The following is a 20338-nucleotide window of genomic DNA, read 5'->3' on the forward strand; positions in this document are numbered from 1 at the left end:
AGGCTTTCTTCTGCGGACGCTCCGCGGTCACGCGGGTGGACCTTCCCCCGGAACGTGGCCTTCGCTCCGGGGCCACCCCCGCGAGCAGGGCGGAGCTGGCGGCTTTGTTCCGAGTGCGCTCGGCGCTGCGTCCGCGCGGCGGGAGCCGGTTTGCAGGTTGCGTCTGCGGCCGCTCGCCTCGGCCCTGCGCGAGAACCCGCTGCCCTAGGACCCGGCTGCTGCGGGTGAGGACGGTCGGCAGCGGCTCCTCGGTGCTCTCGCTTGGAGATCTGCTCGCTCTGCGAACGCGGCGTCTGGTCTCTCGCGCTGAATTCAGCCCCCGCCTCTCCTCCCTGGACACCCGGTCACACGACGAGCGCACGGAACTGAGGAACGGTTCTCTGTGTTTTCGGGTCTTCCCCCAGGCTGGCCTCTGGCCGCTCTGCAGTCCCGGGACCGCGGACGCGACCCCGGGAGTGTCCCGAATTCTGCAGGTGCAGGGACCCGGCCTAAACAATGACGGTGACTATCGTCCTTTGCGTCAGACTCTTTGACGTTTTGCTGCCTAACTCCTTAAGGAGAAAACCCCACAGAATTAAGGTGTAGGCCTTGGGATGGGCCTGTGACCCTGTGGCGCCCTGCAGCTCCCACCCCGTTGGCGTCGGGATAGATCGCGCGTGCTCTTGCCAGTACGTATCCAGGCCGACGAGTGTGACTCTGATGGGCCCCCAAAGATACTGCAACACTCCGCACTAATGAAGACGAGGAGCCGTGGCGTCTACCAGCTGAGTGGTCGGTGAGGAGAGCGTCCACAGGCCTCTCCGTGCGGCCTGCTGCCCATGGCCAAGGAGGGCCGCTGTGGAATCTCAAGAGTTCTACGGAGCAATAGTAACGGTTTTTGTCGTGATCTTTCTTTTCATCCCCATCCTGTCTTCCTTTGTCTTCACTTCGGGTCACCGGACTGTGATCAACTTGGCCAGAGATTGTTTTTCGGCTTCCTCTGTTCCAAACCACACAAACAGGCTCCTTCAGTTCAGCCAATAAAACTTCTAGGGACAGTTCAAGAACAGTCTCCCGGCTAAAGTATTGTATTTGTTGAATACGGTGTGTCGGGGGCATTGGGACAGATGGGGAAAGAGGAGTCATTAGAGTTCCCTGAGCCCACAGATGTCTTCAGAGCTAAAGCAGTGGTTGTCCAACTTGGGGACACACTGGAGTCACCTGGAGGGCTCTGGCACTTCTGATGCCCGGATCCCACTCAGAGGTTCTAGTTTAATTTGTCTATAATGTGGAATGGACACGGGCATTTTTAAAAGCTCCCTAGGTGACTGGAATAAGCCGTCAAGATTGGGAACCACTGGCCTAGACACTCTGTTGAAATTATCTCCAAATATCCACAAAGGTGGGAAGAAGCATCAGAGAGGACATCTGCAGGTTTATTGCTTTTTCAGTTAGGCTTAGCTTGTCTAGAGACACCACTGGCCCTCAGATAGTCATAGACATGTGAGCAGTCTGCAGACTGACCAAGTCAGGGGCAGATGGAGGCTGTCAATGGGATGGAACTTAACTTCTCCACATTCAGTTCTAAGTGGAGAGAAGACTGCTCTCTCTGCTCTCCCTCTCCCCCTCCCTCTCCCCCTCCCTCTCTCCCCATCCCACCTACTCCCCATCCCTCCCCTCTGCCCACCTCTCCCTCCCTTTCCCTCCCTCTCTCCCCATCCCTCTCCCTCCATCCCCCTCTCTCCCCATCCCTCTCCCTCCATCTCCCTCCCTTCCCCTCATCCCCTTTCTCTCCCTCTCTACCCCCCCACCTTTCTCTCTCTCTCTCCTCTTCTACCCCTCTCCCTTTTCTTCCCTTCCCCCTCCTCCCTCCCTTTCTACCCCTGAGATCCCTAATTTGCAAAGCTGGTCATTGGGAAGAAAGTAGATCACTTAATAATTCAGGGCCTTCTGGGACAGAAGGGATATATCCTAAAGCCTACTCCCCCAGATTTAAATTTGGAGGTATCTCTCAGTGATCTGAGAGACTCTGACCTAGTTTCCTGAAATAAAATTATCTCCTGGAAAAGGGGAGTTGATACTGGTAACTTGGGGCTAAGTCTTCGTAAGGGAGGGGTTGTTTTAATGTATCATGTGGTTCTGGCTCCCTGAAAATTAATAATGTTTTTACAGTATTTCAAGAGATGACTATTTTAATTAGATGAAGCCAGATCTCATTTTCTTTAGTTTTTCTGCCCAAAGAATATTAGGAGGAGTAAAGATAGAAAGAAAAGGGGCTATTTTTCTAAAAGCATAGAAATGATCAGAGAGCTGATACCTGGGGGAAATTCTATTTGCCGATCTTTATTCCTAAGCATTGAAGAAAAGGCTAAAGACTCCTTTTATCTATAGCAACAGTGAAACTGCTCTGAGCCTACACTGGGTCTCACTGCATTTAGGAGTTTCTACAAAGCCTTGTGGCCAGAGAAAATTAGGTCATTTCGTGAAAATATACACCTTATATTTTCTTTTCATTGCAAGGAGAGCGAGACATAGCAGATCTCCATTGTAGTACAGGGCAATCCTTGCACAGTTTAATTTTAAATTGTGACCAGTGATCTCTTGGTGATTTACAATAAAATACGTCCCGGTACCTAGATAGCATAGAAGGCTAAAATTTTCTCTTCTTTATTTATGTTGGACCTTCAGGTACAAAGAGAAGACAAACGAGATGAGAAGGAAGAAGTCAATCTCACTTCTCACAAAGGTGACCAGAGTGCCTTCCGAGCAAAAGGATTTCAGCAAAATGGAGCAAATCTGGGAGAGTTCGAACACTCAAGGAAGGGAATCCGACAGGGCTTGGGGAGAATCTCTGAAACATGAAGGAAGTGACCACCTCCGGTCCCCCGGAATGAACACCCTACTGAGAGGAAGACTTTTGGGACTGAGGCGCTCTGCCCACAATAATGTGAAGGGTGAGTGAGACACAGGGGGGATGGTTATACGTTACATTGAATTTGCTAATGGACAAAATGTTCTTAGATATCCTAATGGTCTGCTCAAAGCGACAGTGGAAGCCTCAGGCTTTCGTGACCCTGCTAAAGGGATATTGCTTGTGAGGGGTATAAGGTAGCCGGTTACCAGCTATAGCTTCAACCTGTATGTAGCTCAGTCATTAGATCAGCGGAGTTTATAAGTTCTCCAGGTCTTACATGTGAAGTTTAGGGGCTTAATGGAGAAAGAGTGATGCTGAGAATTGGGGGAAGGTCTAGGAGTTCCTTGAACTCTCAGTTCGCGCTGGTCTTCTCCTGTAACAGGTGTTCTTCTCTTAGCAACCGAGCATCTTACTTTGTGAGCTGGTCAGGGTTCTCTAGAGAAACGTACCAATATTGTGTGTGTGTTACTGTGTGTGTAGAAAGAGACGCAGATAGAGAAAGGGAGAGATCTGTGTTAAGGAGTTGGCTCCCACAACAGTCTGAAATTCGCAGGGCAGGCTGGCAAGTCTGAAGAGGCGATGTTGTAGTCTTGAATCCATCCAAAGGTAATCTGGAAGCAGAATTTCTTCCTCCTCGGGGCAACTCCGTTCTCTTCAGGCCTTCAGCTGATTGGATGAAGCCTCCCTCGTTAAGGAGGGTCCTCTGCTTCACTCAAATCTACCCTTTTAAATGTTAATCACATCTAAACAGATACCTTCACGCAACCACTAGAAGGGGTTTTGACCAAACGACTGTGCACGATACCCTCGCCGAGTTGACACAAAATTAAACTGCCAAACTTTGCTCTTAGACCCTGCAATTCTCTTGTGTAAATTTTTATCTCACAAAAGACGGCCAGTTCTCTAGGGAAGTGATGGTCCCTGAATTTATGAAGAGATAGGAATCACTTTAAGAAGGCACAGAACATGTGTTCTAGAGAAATTTGAACTATCATCACCCACAGCTACATTCTGTTTTGTCAGTTAACGTTTAGCCACTTAGGACAAAGACCATTTCTCTGCCCTTTGTTATTTCCCTCAGGCATTTAATCCATAGCTTTGAAAGTCTAGAAATTCTAGCAATATCTGATGAATGGAAGAGACTACTGCATGTGGGGCACGTAGGCTAATACTGGGAGTTTTGCAAGTGCACTGGACTCTTGCTTTAGTTATGTATTATTTTTCTAATGTGATAATGTGAAAGTTTATGCCAAACTCTTTCATTAAATTAAAATTCATGATGAGATATTTAAAGTATAAATACAGAGACTATTACAGCAGACCTCAGAAACCCATTATCCAAACCTTTCTGTTTCTCAGAAAATAATTCACCCCTCACTTTTCATTTCCCTTCCTCCCTGCATTATACCCTTACTGTACATTTTAATCTTTTACCACATGTATGTATATCTGTAAAAATGTCACGCTGTTTACCTGTCCCACTGCACGTATTTATAACAACCTTCTTTTTGTTCACTATTATCTGTTTCACACAAATTCCTATGATAGAAGGAGACGCATCGCACTTAAACTTTAATTGTGTAGTTAATCTATTGGAGAACGTAAGGCTTTATTTCCAATATTTGCTTCCCAAGCAGTGCTGCAGAGAACATCACTGCTCATGTCTCCTTGGACAATTTGTAAGGAGTTGCTAAATCCAGTGTCTGGAAGTGGGATTGCTGAATCGTAAAGTAAGGATATCTCTGGCTTTTCTAGATATTGCCAGAATGTTCTCCATACTGCTTGTGCAAAATGTATATTCTTAGCAACAACCAATGATAATATCTCCCACTCTCTACCAATCCTTGGCATTGTTGAACTCGAGACGTTTTGCCCGTAGAGGAAGATACATGTATTCAGATTGCGTTTGTCAAACTACTGGTGAGGTTCAGTGTATGTCATACATTTGTTGGCCTTTTATGTTTCTTCATCTGGGAGCTGAGTCTGTATAGCCTTTGTCCGCGTTTCTGCTGATTGTCAGCCTCCGTGTTACATTATGCCTCACGCGTTTGCTACGGGACGACTGGCTTTTGCTCTTACATGGCACAGGGTTCCACAGCTGACGTCAGTGCAGACAGAGTGACCCTTGGGTTAGTGATCAGCCTGGTGAATGTCCTTGTCCCCCGGGCTCACTCACTCACTCACGGGAGGTCCGTCACACCTATGCGACATGACCAATGCTGCACTCCTCTTGAGCAATACCAGGGTTTAACAATGTTGTCATGATGAGTATTGCCCTCCAGATTTCCCCGACGTTGCTGCTAACAGTTTGGTTCGACCTTGTTTTGTTTGTTTGTTTGTTTTAGTCTTGACACACCACAAATTTATCTTACAGTTCTGTAGGTCCGAGTGTAACCCAGCTCCCGCAGAGACCTTGTTCTTCCTAAAGTCATCCAGATGTAACGATTATAGTTCAAATAAATGCCGCTTAAAAATTTAGCTAGAAACTTCCTATTTAGCTCACTGTTGCTTGTCACATCTCACTAGTTCTCGCTCAGTTCCTTTTTCCCTCGAATTAATTACTTCACACTGATCTCAAGATCTTAGTTAATGACAGATTTTTAAAGGTCTTTATTTAATCCTTATTTTTCAATAATTTAGCTAAAGACTTTTGGTCTCAAGAGTTATCTTTCCTCAGCACCTAATCGTGTTCTTCCATCATTTGTCTGTTGTTGCTCTTTTTTGGTTTCTAGTGCTACTGATGAGAAATCCACTATAAGTGTAATGATGATTTCTTTTATTCTAAAGTAACTCATCTTAAATCAAGGAAAAATAAGGTCAGAATTATGAGGTTTTCCCATAAAGTATGATGGAAGTTTGTAAGAAGCTAGCGTTTGCCAGTAAATAGAAACATGGGGGAAAACATTTCAAAGCAAATATATCTTCACAGGTTCCCTATACTAGAAGCCTGTTTTACTGACCCAGTAACTGAGCCCCCTCTCCCCTCTGTGGCCTCCAGCCACACCTCTCCTGGCTGCATCCCTCTGCCGAGTGCCTCTTCCCGCACACCCTCACCCCTGTGCTGGAGTACCAGCCACTCAGTCTCAGATCTCGCTCACCTACCTTCCCGCTTTCCCCTTCTCTCACCTTCCCCCTCCAACCCCCTCTGAGGCTCTAGCTGCCCTGTGCTCCTAGCTCAGTCTTTGCTCCCCCTGTAATGGCCCCTTACCCCATAACTCCTGTTTGATTCTTCTATCCTCCCCAGCTTCTGTGCTACCCCATTCTTACTTTTCCTTCCCAGGCTGTAGCTGTCTTCTTCCCACATGTGTGTCAGATATTCCAGTTCTGAGTGGACCTTACTTGTTTCCACTCTCTCCCCACTTCTGTTTGTTTCCAGGAACTTTGGACCTGGATCACTGATCAGACATGTACTTCTCTGTGCTTTTCTCCTTTCCTTCCCTTCCCTCCCTTCCCTCCCTTCCTTGCCTCGTCCCTCCCTCCCTTCCCCCCTTCCCTCCCTTCCTTCCCTTCCCTCCTTTCCACTCACCTCCCCTCCCCTCTCCTTCCCTCCCCTCTCCTCTCCTCTCTTTTTTACTTTCCTTTTCTTTTTGCCTTTGAACTTTAATTTTTGTTCAGATTTTTAGCTAGGGTATAGAAACCTTTCACGCATTCCTCCCATCACCCCCTGTTCAGTTCCCTTTTAAAATAAATTTATTTCAGTTACGTTTGGGGCAAAACGTAGGAAAAAACTTAGTTCTTCTTCAGAGGATGATGCCTAGGATGGCCGTAACCAAATAAGGCAAACGAGGAGGCTTGAAGAATGGGACTGTATTATCTCACAGTTCTGGAGACTACAAATCCAAGATCACGGTGTAGGCAGGGTGTTTCTTCTGCCCCATGCCTCTCCCTGAGCTTTGGTGGTTCTCTGGCAACCTATGATAGAGATAGGTAATATATATAGACTATATATCAGAGAGGCCCACCCTGCTCCAGGATGACTTGATCTTAACTACTTATGTCCCATTCTGAAGGACTGGGGGTTGGGATGTCGACATAGGAAAGTTTAGGGGGACAAAGTTCAACTGATGACACCTATTAGCTATAGTGTGTTAGCTCGCCCTGTTCTCAACAGAGGAAGCGTTCGCTGAGGGTCGTGAGAAATTATTGCAGTTATGAAAAATCTAATGTCCCGCTATCCATACTCCTGTCCCTCATTGAGCTGTTCTGGGTCTAACGTTAGTCAAGCACTTTTACATCAGATTGCCCCGTGGTCTCGTCTTCCTGTTCACTCCCACATCCGAATGCAAGTCTGTTTCTGGGAGGTCCTTGTTGGAATAGGTTCCACTGGGTCTGCCTCTTTAAAAGTACTTCACAGACCTTCCTACCGTTGGGCTTCGGTCAGATTTATTTCATTACACCTTGGCACAAATTCCTCTTTCCGTTAAACACCTGGAATTAACTTGGAAGTATGAAAGATGTCTTCAAGTACTAATTGTATAGTTCGTGTGTTATATATGACATTTTTCTAGAAAAAAATCTAATAAAGGGAAATGCCCCCCAAAATGTACTGAGCCGTGCACATAGTACCGAGTACTGTGTACGTCACTGTATTACCAGGCTGCACTAAGTGTTCGTCTGTTACCTTGTATTTCTTTTCTTGTAACACTTACAAACTTTATTGAAATTTGTTTCATTTTCGATCATCTGTGGTCATCTTGTACCTAGTGGCAGACACAGAACTCAGGTCAGCCCCTGACGCACAGTAGGTCCTCAGGTGTGCCACTCTTGTTGGGTGATGCTTCACTGTGCACGTTGGCATCCCAGCTTCACTTTTGTGACCGAAATTTACAGTCCTTACCATAAAGGGAGCAGCTAATTAGAATTCAGAAATGCCATGATGTCTGGCCCACTATGACTCGGACGTGCTGTTTTCCACACTCGGTAAATGCACGGTCAATGGAGCAGTGGTGTTCTAGTCGCAGAAGTTTGCTAACATAGATTAAATTTAAAAGTGACCGTCCTGGTTTGCAAGAAACTACGACTGTACTCCCTGCAGAAACGCTCGGAGTGGAACGGAAAGTAGCCACCCCAGAACACTGGGCTCAGGAAAGGCGTTAGGAAGGACTCGGCGATCCCAAGGCGTCAGCGCCCCAGAGCGCGCCCTAGCCTTGCCTGGGCACACGCGCAACTCCGCCCCGTCGCGCTGTGGGCCGGCAGCGGGAGCCGGGGAGGGGCCGGGGGACCCACTGCTTCGGTGAGCTCACGGCCCTCCCTGTCGGCCGCTTCTCAGCAGAGGCCGAGGACGAGGGTGCAGCCGCTGACCGCTGAAGAACGGACGCCTCGTGTAGGGAGTGGACAGTCAGGCGATGCGTGTTTGGCTCCCACAAGCTGAGGCTCCAGGGGAAGCACAGGAGAGCAGCCTCCGCAAACAGCAGCGCCGACAGCGGCGAGCGAGGCGTGTGCTCGGCAGCCGCCCGAGCCGTGCGTGCCCCTGCGCACCTCGGGCGGCCTGCGGGGTGCGGGCGCTGCCGGGCCCCGGCGCTGAAGCACAGGGCGGGTCAGTGACCCCTGAGCGAGCCCCGTGCTGCGGCGGCGGCTGCTGCGTCCGCCCGCCGAGCCGTCTGCAAGGCGCTGGCGGTCGGGGCGGTTTGGGTTGGCTTCGGGTTTCCGGGCGCAGGTGTGCGCTCTTCCACCAGCCGGACGCGCTGGTCGCGTGATCAGTGTTGGAAAGGACCGGCTTTGCTGGAGGAGCCGGTCGCTGACAGTGGGAAGACCCCCTCGGTTGATGAGTCTCTACTGCGATGGGGGGGATGCGGAGACCGTAGCCGTGCGGGCCTCACTCGGAGGAGGCCCCTCGTGCGCAGAACGCTCGGCGCGGCGCCTCCGTGCGCATCCCGGCGGCTTCCGCGAGGGTTGGCGAGGCGGGAGTGCGCGCATGCGTGCTGCTGCGCCGGTGCTGCCCTGCGGCTGGGGCTCGGGGCTCCGGCGGCTCTTCTGTGGGCCTCCGGCTCGGCCCGGCCGTGCATTCCGACGGGCTTGTGCCGGGACGCTCGTGGGCCTCGCAGCTTGTCTCCTGATCCAGGACAGTGTGATCAGAAAAGTACCTTTACCTGCAGCGCGGCTGGCTCTGTGGCTTAGTTGGCTAAAGCGCCTGTCTCGTAAACAGGAGATCCTGGGTTCGAATCCCAGCGGGGCCTGCGAGGTTGTTTTCTTGTTTTGGTAATTTATTCAGACTTTTTAGTCTGAAATCAGCTCTAATCTCAGTACCAGATCTACGGCTTGGGAGCTCTGATCTCTGCAACCTCTCAGTGCACCTGCATGCTCAATGATTCTCTGCTGCTCGCTGTGATGTATCACATGGTTCTGCTGTGCGTTTAACTACTTGGGTGTTGAAGATCAGTCATAGGCAGAATTTCTAAAATAAAATTGGAAAGTTTTTAATTCAAGCTATTTAAAAATGTATTCTGCTAGTTTTCCAGACTCAAACCATCTTACATTATGCATAGATAAGAAATGGTTGCAATTTATTGAACGCGTTTCACTTTGTTATTTTCTCACATACCTTTAAATCCCTAAAAATACTCATAAAAGTGAGCATTATTATGCACATATTATGGAGAGAAAACAGAATGGGAGAGAAGCGAAGTAACTTCCCCAAATCACAGCTAGTAAATAAATAATTAAGCTAGGGTCTTAACCTAATACTTCTCAGTTCAAAGTCATGGTCTTGCATTTCAGATAATTTTATTTATAAAACCAAACAGTATCCAGTGTGGTTTAGAATAGCTCCTAAAATTGTATGGTATATGAACTCATTAGATTATCTGATGAAAACTTGCTTATAACCACCACCAAAAACAAAAACAAAAAGCCAACAGACATATGGATAAATTTTGTATATTCTTTCAAGGTGTTCACTGACCTGGAAATGCAAGCTGGTGCAGCCACTCTGGAAAATAGCATGGAGGTTCCTCAAAAAGTTGAAAATAGAGCTACCCAAGGACCCAGCAATTACACTACTGGGTATTTACCCCAAAGATAAAAATGGAGTGATCCGAAGGGGCACCTGCACCCCAATGTTTATAGCAACAATGTCCACAGCAGCCAAACTATGGAAAGAGCCCAGATGTCGATCAACAGATGAATGGGTAAAGAAGATGTGGTGTATATAGACAATGGCATACTACTCAGCCATCAAAAATGAAATCTTGCCATTTGCAACAACAATTGGATGGAACTAGAGAGTATTATGCTAAGTGAAATAAGTCAGTCAGAGAAAGACAATTATCAGATGATCTCACTCATATGTGGAATTTAAGAAACAAAACAGAGGATCATAGGGAAAGAGAGGAAAAAATGTAACAAGACAAAACCAGAGAGGGAGACAAACCATAAGAGACTCTTTTTTTTTTTTTTAAGATTTTATTTATTTATTTGACAGAGATAGAGACAGCCAGCGAGAGAGGGAACACAAGCAGGGGGAGTGGGAGAGAAAGAAGCAGGCTCATAGCAGAGGAGCCCGATGTGGGGCTCGATGTGGGGCTCGATCCCATAATGCCGGGATCACACCCTGAGCCAAAGGCAGACGCTTAACCACTGTGCCACCCAGGCACCCGCCATAAGAGACTCTTAATCATAGGAAACAAACTGAGGGTTGCCAGAGGGGAGGGGAGGGGGTAACTGGGTGATGGGCATTAAGGAGGGCACGTGATGTAATGAGCACTGGGTATTATTTAAGACTGACAAACCACTGACCTCTACCTCTGAAACCAAGAATACATTATATATTAATTAATTGAATTTAAATTAAAAAAAAAAAAAGATGTTACTGACCTAAGTTCTTGGGTGCCCATGAACCACTGAAAAAAATCCTTGACTTTCATAAAGTAATAAATTAAATCAAAATTGGTGTTAAGCAAACATAAGGTATTTTGGGGAGATATTTTACTTCTTGATGTTATTTTTTATAGGACTCTTAATCTTTTAGTGGACTTAAATGAGGCCATCAGAGGCAGACATCTGGTCAGAGTTGTCATGACTCTGGGCCAGCATGCCAGTTTCAAGAAGTTACATTTCTGGATCTAAGATCACTGCAGTGCGTTCTGGAAGGACTTCTGAGTGCACAAGCAACTCTGATAGCTGGTCTCAAGAAGATTTACCTTCATCTCTTTTAGCCGACAGTTATGAAAGTTATTCATTCATTCCCTCAATTATTTAAAGAATTATGTATTTTATGCCTACTCCTCCAACATATGGAAAGGTAAGCTCAACAGTTCTGGGCTTCACCTCAAAGGAGGTAAGATCTTAGTGGGGAAGGAGGAGGAGATGGAAATCAATTACATGATCACCAAGAGAAAGAAAATGTCATAGCTATGATAAATGCTGCAAAAATAAGATTTAGGAGAACATATGCAAGAGGGAAGTCAGAGAAGGAGAGACTTGAGTTGCAAAGAAAAGGAAGAATTAGGTAGGAAAGAGAGGTAGAGCATAGAGAGAGCCAGGCAGTGGAAACCAGGCAGAGCGCATAGGACTGAAGGAAAGGCAGCATGGCTAGAGCAGAAAGGACACACACAAGCAGATGAGAAATGAGGCTGGAAACGCATAGGGCTAAACGATGACAGGCTTTTATCCGCCATGTTGGGGTGTTTTAATTTTATACTAAGAGCAGCCACAGTATATGTGGGAGTTAACGTGAACACATAATCATTATGAAAAATGACTAACCAAGACAGAAAGTATGAAATTTCAGATTTATTTTCCTAAGTTATTTATTGTTTTATTTTTGGAAAATAGATTTAAAAATAAAAAAAAAAAAAGATTTTAAGCAACATAACCAGAGGTCAGAAAGCATAGATGTAAGAAATAATCAAAGGGAATTGGTATCAAGTTTTAGGGGGAAAATTCCCCAAATTGAGAGAGCCTATTTCTATCTCCCAGGGAGGTATCCTTCAAAAACGACTCCTTTTCAAGATGTTTTTAGAGTGATCTTTGGCAGAAAAAACAGTAGATACATCCATTCCCTCTGCTTAATTATAGAGCAGTAAGGAACATCCTATCCTCTTTCTCTCTTTACTTAATGGGTGAACTCACTGATGTGTTCCTGAGCATTCATTTGTGCTAATGGGGAATTCTCTTTGGAAATTTAAACTCTCCATTCCGTTTCTTACTGGATGTTCCTAACTGTTGATGTAAGAGAATTTGGAGGTCAAGTCTTTTGAGGGTTTTTTTTTTGTTTCTTTTGTTTTTGTTTTTTGCTTTGTTTTGTTTTTGATTTTGAGCTCCAAGAGGGGTTATCTAAGATGCCTTAATGGACCTTTGCAGTCTCCTCAAACTCAGTCAAAAGTTGAATCAGTTTCTTCATAGTGTAAACTTAACAAAGAACTCCTAAGATTCTGCATTGGGCATAAATTAACAAGTGAATTCAATCCAGAGATGCTTTCTCTCTGGGGAAAGCAGTATTGACTCAATGGATCAAATTGTTATTGTAAAAAATAAAATCTGTGTTCGTGTAAGTGCAGAGAACAGGCTGGTATTTAAGTGACTGACCATGCACAGAAGGAAAGGAGCATGGAGTTTGGGGTGACAAAGTCTGTAAGCATGTCCTAAATCTGCCATTAACCACATGTGGACCTTTGTTAAGTGACTTGACTATTCTAGTTTATATTTCATTCTTTTATTTTTCTTTTAACTATTACCTTTTTTTTTTTTTTTTTAGATTTTATTTATTTATTTGACAAAGACAAAGAGAGCACAAGCAGGGGACGGAGAAGCAGGCTCCCCGCTGAGCAGGGAGCCCAACGCGGGGCCCCATCCCAGGACCCTGGGATCATCACCTGAGCCAAAGGCAGACACTTAACTGACTGAGCCACCCAGCCAGGAGCCCCTTTTAACTGTTACTTTTAAAGTAATTTTATTTTTCTAGAAAAGTTACAAGAATAGAACAAATAATTCCTACTTATCCATCATCCAGATTTCCCAAATATGAACATTTTATCTTATTTAGTTTATCCTATTATATATATTACTTTATATATTATATATATAATATATATATTTTATATATAATCTTTGGTGGATCGTTTGAGAGGAAGTTGTAGACCATGATGATCTTTACCTATAAATACTTCAGTGTATGTTTCCTAATAATGATATCCATTTACATATCTGCAGCATAAGTTTCAAAATCAGAAATTAACATTGATATAATACCATTATCTAATAAACAGGGCTTACTCCGACTGTTAATTGTCCCTATAATGTCCTTTTAGAAACTTTCTTACTTTATTTTGGTAAAAACACTTGACCATGAGATCTGTTCTCTTAACCAATCTTTTTTAAGTAAACCCTACCACCAACGTGGGCTGGAACTCACCACTCCGAGATCAAGAGTCACACACTCTACTGACTGAACCAGCCAGATGCCCCTATCTTAACCAGTTTTTAAGTGTACCATACATTACTGTTGACTGTAGGTACAATGTTTTACAGCAGATCTTCAGAGTTTATTCGTCTTGTTTGACTGAAACTTTATGCCCCATTTCCCGTTCCCCCCAACCCCTGGTAACCACCATTCCACTCTGACTCTATGAATTTGACTATAGCAGGCACCTCAAAAAGTGGAATCATGCAGTATTTGTCTTTTTGTGACTACCTTATTTTATTTAGCATAATGTTATCAAAGTTCATCCATGTTTTTACATATTGTAAGATGTCCTTCTTTTTAAAGGCTGAATAGTATTCCAGTATATGCCCATATCACATTTTCTTTATCTATTGATCTGTCAGTGGACACTTAGGTATTTCTCACGTATTAGCTCTCGTGAGTAGTTTTGCAGTGATGATCAAAAGAGTGCTAATGTCTCTTCTGGGTCCATATTTCAGTTATTTTAGACAAATACCCAGAATGGGGTTGTGGGATTATATACTAGTTCTATTTTTAATTTTTTGAGGAAGCTCCATTCTGTTTTCTAGCTCATGCACCATTTGGCATTCCAGCCAACAGTGTGCAAGAGTTGCAATTTATCCACATCCTTACCAGTACTTGTCTTTTATATTTTTGATAGTAGCCATCTCGACAGGTGTGAATGAAAATATCTCATTGCAGTTTTAATTTGCATTTCCCTCATCATTAGTGATGTTGAGCATCTTTCATATACCTGGTGACTATTTGTATGTTTTCATCAGAGAAATACCTATTCAAGTCCTTAGCCCATTTTTAAATCTGGTGGTGAGTTCTTTTTTTTAATTGAGTTGTAGGAATTCCTTATATATTTTGGAGATTAATCCTTTGTCAGATACATGGTTTGCAAATATTTTCTCCCATTGTGTTAAGTTGCGTTTTCAACCTACCAAGAGATTGTTTCCACTCATTTTTTTCTTTCTTCTATGCAGAAGACTTTTACTTTGATGTAGTCCCACTTGCTTATTTTTCTTTTTGTTGCCTATGGTTTTGGTGTCATGTTCATAAAATCATTGCTAAGACCAATGTCATGAAGCTTTTGCACTATGTTTTTATCTAAGCTTTTACAGTCTCAGGTCTTACATTTAAGTCTTTAATTCATTTTGAGTTGATTTGTGTTATGTAAGATAAGAATCCAATTTTATTCTTTTGCATGTGAATATCCAGTTTTCCCAGCACTATTTATTGAAGATACTATCCTTTCTCCACTACTACTCTTGGCACCCTTGTCAAAGATCAGTACCATATATGCATGGATTTATTTCTGGGCTCAGTATTCTGTTCCATTGGTTATACGTCTGTCTTTATGCCAGTACCATATTGTTTCAGTTACGGTGGCTTTGTGATATGTTTTGAGATCAGGAAGTGTGATGCCTTCAGCTTTGTTCTTCTCAAGATTGATTTGACTATAAGTGGTCTTTTGTGGTTCAATATGAATCTTAAAATAATTTTTCTATTTCTGTAAAACATACCATTGGGATTTTCATAGGGATTGCATTGATCTTTTTTTTTTTTTTAAAGATTTTATTTATTTATTTGACAGAGAGAGAGACAGCCAGTGAGAGAGGGAACACAAGCAGGGGGAGTGGGAGAGGAAGAAGCAGGCTCACAGCAGAGGAGCCTGATGTGGGGCTCGATCCCATAATGCCGGGTTCACGCCCTGAGCCAAAGGCAGATGCTTAACGACTGCGCCACCCAGGCGCCCCTGCATTAATCTTTAGATTGATCTGGATAGCATGGACATTTTAACAGTGTTAAATCTGCCAATCCATGAACATGGGACGTCTTTCTCTTTGTGTCTTTTTTAATGTCTTTCATCCGTGTTTTATAATTTTCTGTATACAAGTCTTCCTTCCACTTCTTAGTTAAGTTTATTCCTAGGTATTTAACTCTCTTTGGTGCTATTACAAATGGGATTGTTCTCCTAATTTCCTTTTCAGATAGCCCATTGTTAGTGTGTAGAAACATAACTATTGTGTGTTAATTTCGTATTCTGCAACTATACTGAATTTATCCATTAATTCTAACAGTGTGTGTGTTTTTGTTGTTGTATTTACAGTCTTGAGGTCTTTTATTTTCTTTACATTTATCATGCCATGAATTCATAGAGAATGGGTTCCGGCAGTTCGGGGTCCTTTCCGTTGGTTCTCACAAAATGTGCTTCTCTGGATGGGGCAGGCTGGCACTTCAGTTGAACCCAGGTACCTTTCTCTTTGGCTTCCTTTTTCTGATCATTTTCCTTCACAAGCTTCAGGAAGCTATCTCGGCTCTTTGAGTGTTTAATATGCTCAGTGCATATGTTAATTCTCTTGGCGAGAATCTTGCCCTTAACTTGTTTGTTTACAACAATGCCAGCAGCATGCTGGGTAACATTGTAGACTCTTCCAGTTTTGCCATGGTAACATTTGTGGGGCATTCCTTTTTGAACAGTGCCCATTCCCTTGATGTCCACAATATCACCTTTCTTGTAGATTTGCATGTATGTGGCCAAAGGAACAACCCCATGTTTTCGAAAAGGCCTAAAGAACATATAGCAGGTACGTCTCCTCTTTCCCTTTGTGTTGGTCATTTTGGCAAATTACTGGAAAATGGTGGTTCTGGCCAAAAGGCTCTAACAGTATTTTAATGAAGTCTTTAGGGTTTTCTCTGTATAAGATCATGTTGTCTGCAAACATGGACAATTCTTCTTTTTCTTATTTTCTGGATGCCTTATTACTTACTTTTTGGATGCCTCGTATTTCTTTTTCTTGCGTAATTGCTCTGGCTAGAATTTCTAGTACTATGTTGAATGGAATTGGTCAGAATGGGCATCCTTGCCTTGTTCTTACTCTTAGAGGAAAAGGTTTCAGTTCTTCACTGTGGAGTATGATATTACCTGTGGGCTTTCCATATATGGCCTTTTTTATATTGAGGTGCTTTCCTTCTATTCCTAGTTTGCTGGGAGCTTTTATCATGAAAAGGTGTTGAATTTTGTGAGATGCTTTTTCTGCGTCTTTTGAGATGATCATATGATTTTTATCCTTCATTTTACTAATGGTATGTATCACATTGATTTGTGGGTGTTGAGCCATCCTTGCATTCGAGGAATGAATTCCATTTGGTCATGATGTATAGTCCTTTTAATGTATTGTTGGATTCAGTTTGTAGATTTTGTTGAAAATTTATGCATCTATATTCATTGGGGATATTGGCCTTTTTTTTGTGATGTATTTGTCTGGTTTTGATATTGGGGAAATGCTGACCTCATAAAATGAGTTTAGAAATATTTCCTACTCTTCAGCTTTTGGAATAGTTTGAGAAGGATTTACATTAATTGTATTTTAAATGTTCGATAGGATTCACCTGTGAAGCCATCTGGTCCTCGGCTTTATTTTGTTGGGAGACTTTTCATTCAATCTCCATAATGATTATTGGTCTGTTCGGACTTTCTGTTTTTTCATTATTTAGTCTTGGCAGGTTGTATGGGTCTAAGAATTTACCCACCTCTAGGTTGTCCAGTTGGTGGCATTAATTGTTCGCAGTCAGCTCTGATGATCCTCTTTGTCTCTGTGGTACCAGTTGTCACAAGTCGTCTTTCATTTCTGATTTTATTTGAATCTTCTCTCCTTTTTTACTCATTAGTGTAGCTAGTGTTCATCAGTATTTATCTTTTCAAAACCAATTCTTAGTTCTGTTGTTTTCCTAGTTCTCTATTTCATTTATTTCTGCTCTTTTTTTTTTTTTATTACTGTTTTCTTCCTTCTGCTAACTTTGGGCTTATTTTGTCTTTCTTTTTTCTGATTCCTTGGGGTGTAAAGTTAAATTGTTTATTTTAAGTCTGTCTTCTTTTTTAATGTAAGCATTTGTTGCCATGAACTTCTACTCAGTACCACTTTTGCCACATCCTGTAAGTTTGGGTATCTTGTGTTTTTGTTTTTGTTTCTCAAGTTTTTTTTCTAATTTCTGTTTTGATATTTTCTTTAACTCAATGGTTTTTCAGTAGTGTGTTGTTTAATTTCTACATGTTTGTGAATTTTCCAGTTTTCCTTCTGCATTAGATTTCTAATTCCATTTCATGGTAGTGAGAAAGTACTTGGTATGAATTCAATCTTCTTAAATTTGTTAGGACTGGTTTTGTGACTTAAGATATGATCTATCCTGGAGAAAAATCCATGTGTACTTCAGAAGAATGTATTCTGATGCTGTTGAGTGAAGTATTTTTTATATGACTTCTAAGTGTACTATAGTGTTATTCAAGACCTTTGTTTCCTTATTGATATACTTTGATTGATATACTTTCTGGATGTTCTGTCCATTATTGAAAGGGAGGTATTGAAGTCCCAAGCTATTATTGTATTGCTATCTATTTCTTTCTTCAGTTCTGCCAATGTTTCCTTTATGTATTTAGATACTTTGATCTTGGGTGCATATATAATTATTATATCATCCTTGTGGATTGATCCTTTTATCATTATAGAATGTCCTTCTCTGTCTTGTGAGATTTTTTACTTAAAGTTTCTCTCTCTCTCTCTAATATTATATTAAATATAATACTTATTCTGATATAAGTATTGCCATCCTTGCTGTCTTTTGGTTACCATTTGCATGGAGTATCTTTTTTCCTCCCTTCACTTGCAGCCTATGTGTGCCTTCACATCTAAAGCCAGTTTCTTGTGGACAGCATATAGTTGCGGGGTTTTTTGTGCTTTTTGTTTGTTTGGAGAAAGAGAGTGGGGGAGGGGCAGGGGAGAGAGAATCCTAGACAGGCTCCACGCTCAGCATGGAGTCCAACACAGGGCTTGATCTCATGACCCTTAGATGCATGACCTGAGCTGAAATCAAAAGTTGGATGCTTAACCAACCAAGCCACCCAGGCGTCCCAGTTGGGTGTTGTTTTTTATCCATTGAATCTGTCTGTATTTTTTTGGGGGGGGTGGAGTTTAAACCATCTACATTGAAATTAATTGTTGGAGCTGGGCAAAGTCGCTAGGGGGAGGTCTGTGCAAGTGTGGAGCGAGCTTGGGCTGGCGGGTCCGCTTCGCTTGGGGGCTGTAGGGTTGCCCTCTTACCCTGTTATTTCTAATCACAAAATCTTATAGGCATTTAAGAAAAAAAAAGTTACTGAATTAAACAAAAGAAAAAGTAATTGTTGCTAAAGAAAGTTTTACTATTGCCATTTTGTTTGTGGTTCCCTATTAATCTTGCAATCATTTGGTCTCTCTTATTCTCTCTTGCTGCCTTCCTTTTATGTTTTGTTGCTTTTTAAAATTGATTAAAATCGATGTGCTTTTATTCCTTTCTCTTTTTCTTTTGTGTCACTTCTCTAGCTATTTTTGTGTGTGTGTATGTGTGGTTATCTTGGGGCTTATATAAAATATCTTACAGTTAAGAGTCTGTTTTAAGCTAAAAACAACGTACATTCAATTGCATACAAAAACTCTACACTAACTTTGCCCACACACCTTTTTTTAAAGATTTCTTTTTTATTTTCAAGTAATCTCTACACCCAGTGTAGGGCCAGAGCTCATGACCCTGAGATTGAGAGTCTCATGCTTTTCCAAGTGAGGCAGCCAAGAGCTCCTCCCACACACTTCATGTAATTCTTGTTACAATTTACATCTATTCATGTTGTGAATCTTTTAAACATATTTTTGTTATAGTTATTTTTGATACTTTTGCCTTTTAACTGTTATGGTAGAATTAAAAATGATTTGTTTCCCATCATTACAGTCATACAGTATTCTGTATTTGCCTATATATGTGCTTTTACCTGTGAGTTTCATACTTCCTTATGTTGTTATGTTGCTACTTAGTATCCTTTTATTTCAGCATCAAGAGCTGTCTTTAGCATTTCTCGTAAGGCATGTCTAATGGCAATGAACTCCTTCAGTTTTTGTTTATCTTGGAAAATATTTCTTCATTTTTGAAGGGGAGTTTTGCTAGGGATAGTAGTTTTTGTTGGTAGCATTTTTCTTTCTGCACTTTGAATATATCATCCCATTCCCTTCCTATCTGCAAGGTTTCTACTGAAAAATATGTTGAGTCTTATGGGGGCACTCTTCTCTTTCTGCTTTCAGAATTCTTTGTCCCTGATTTTCAACAATTTAATTATGTGTCTAGGTGTAGATTTCTTTAAGTTTCTCTTATTTTCTGTCCTTGGGGCTTCTCGGATCTGGATGTCCCTTTCCTTATCCAGATTTGGAAGTTTTCAGCCATTATTTGTTTGAATCTGTCCTTTCTCCCTCCTCCTCCTTGTGTTCCCATAATGTGTGTATTGTTCTGCTTGAATGGTGTACCATGATTTTCTTTTCTTTTTTTTTAAAAGATTCCATTTCTTTATTCGACAGAGATAGAGACAGCCAGCGAGAGAGGGAACACAAGCAGGGGGAGTGGGAGAGGAAGAAGCAGGCTCATAGCGGAGGAGCCTGATGTGGGGCTCGATTCCATAATGCTGGGATCACGCCCTGAGCCGAAGGCAGACGCTTAACTGCTGTGCCACCCAGGTGCCTCGTACCTTGATTTTCTTAAGCTTTCTTCATTCTTTTTCATTCTTTTTTCTTTTTGTATCTCTGATTCATTTCCAGTGACCTGTTTTCAAGTTATATTATCCTTTCTTCTGCTTGATCCAGCTGCTGTTGAACCTTTCTAGTGAATTTTTCGGTCCACTTAATTGTGTTCTTCAAGTCTATGATTTATGTTTGGTACTTTCTAACATTTTCTGTCTCTCTGTTAAAATGCTCACTTTCATGCATTGTTCTCTTACCTCTGTGAGCATCATTATTAGAGTATTTCCAATTCTTTGACAGGAAGACCACGTAATTCCACTTCATTCGTGTCAGTTACTGGAGGTTTACTGTCCCTTTGTTTGGGACATCTTTATTTGGTTCTGCATTTTCCTTGACTCTCTGAGTTGGTATTTGCACATTAGATAAAGCATGAACCTCTCTCAGTCTTCATGGACTAATGTGGGAGAAGCTCAGCCAGAGATTCTGGGTGCCTCTACCAACTCTTTCCTTCCCCAGGGACAG

General features: G+C 42.6%; 1 protein-coding gene, 1 long non-coding RNA gene and 1 other non-coding gene across 4 annotated transcripts in view; 2 read left to right on the forward strand and 1 right to left on the reverse strand.

Moving 5' to 3' along the window:
* The window catches only part of LOC123000493 (uncharacterized), a 73813-nt gene that overhangs the window by 27058 nt on the left and 26417 nt on the right, over positions 1 to 20338 (forward strand). For both annotated transcript variants that reach the window (XR_008956634.1, XR_006408493.3), the window contains exon 2: positions 2668 to 2933. This is a non-coding gene — a long non-coding RNA (uncharacterized LOC123000493). The remainder of the gene's footprint in view (positions 1 to 2667; positions 2934 to 20338) is intronic.
* TRNAT-CGU (transfer RNA threonine (anticodon CGU)) lies at positions 8996 to 9069 on the forward strand. The gene has a single exon. It is a non-coding gene; the product is annotated as a tRNA-Thr (tRNA).
* On the reverse strand, positions 15421 to 15903 carry LOC113248138 (60S ribosomal protein L21-like). The gene has a single exon (XM_044380472.3). The coding sequence runs from the start codon at positions 15898 to 15900 to the stop codon at positions 15421 to 15423; it is 480 nt and encodes a 159-aa protein (XP_044236407.2). The 5' UTR covers positions 15901 to 15903.

The sequence above is a fragment of the Ursus arctos genome, unplaced genomic scaffold (assembly GCF_023065955.2).
Source record: "Ursus arctos isolate Adak ecotype North America unplaced genomic scaffold, UrsArc2.0 scaffold_31, whole genome shotgun sequence".
In the NCBI taxonomy this organism is placed as follows: Eukaryota; Metazoa; Chordata; class Mammalia; order Carnivora; family Ursidae; genus Ursus; species Ursus arctos.

Coding starts and splice junctions, on each gene's coding strand:
- LOC113248138 (XM_044380472.3), bottom strand. CDS start 15,900: ATGACCAACACAAAGGGAAAGAGGAGACGTACCTGCTATATGTTCTTT.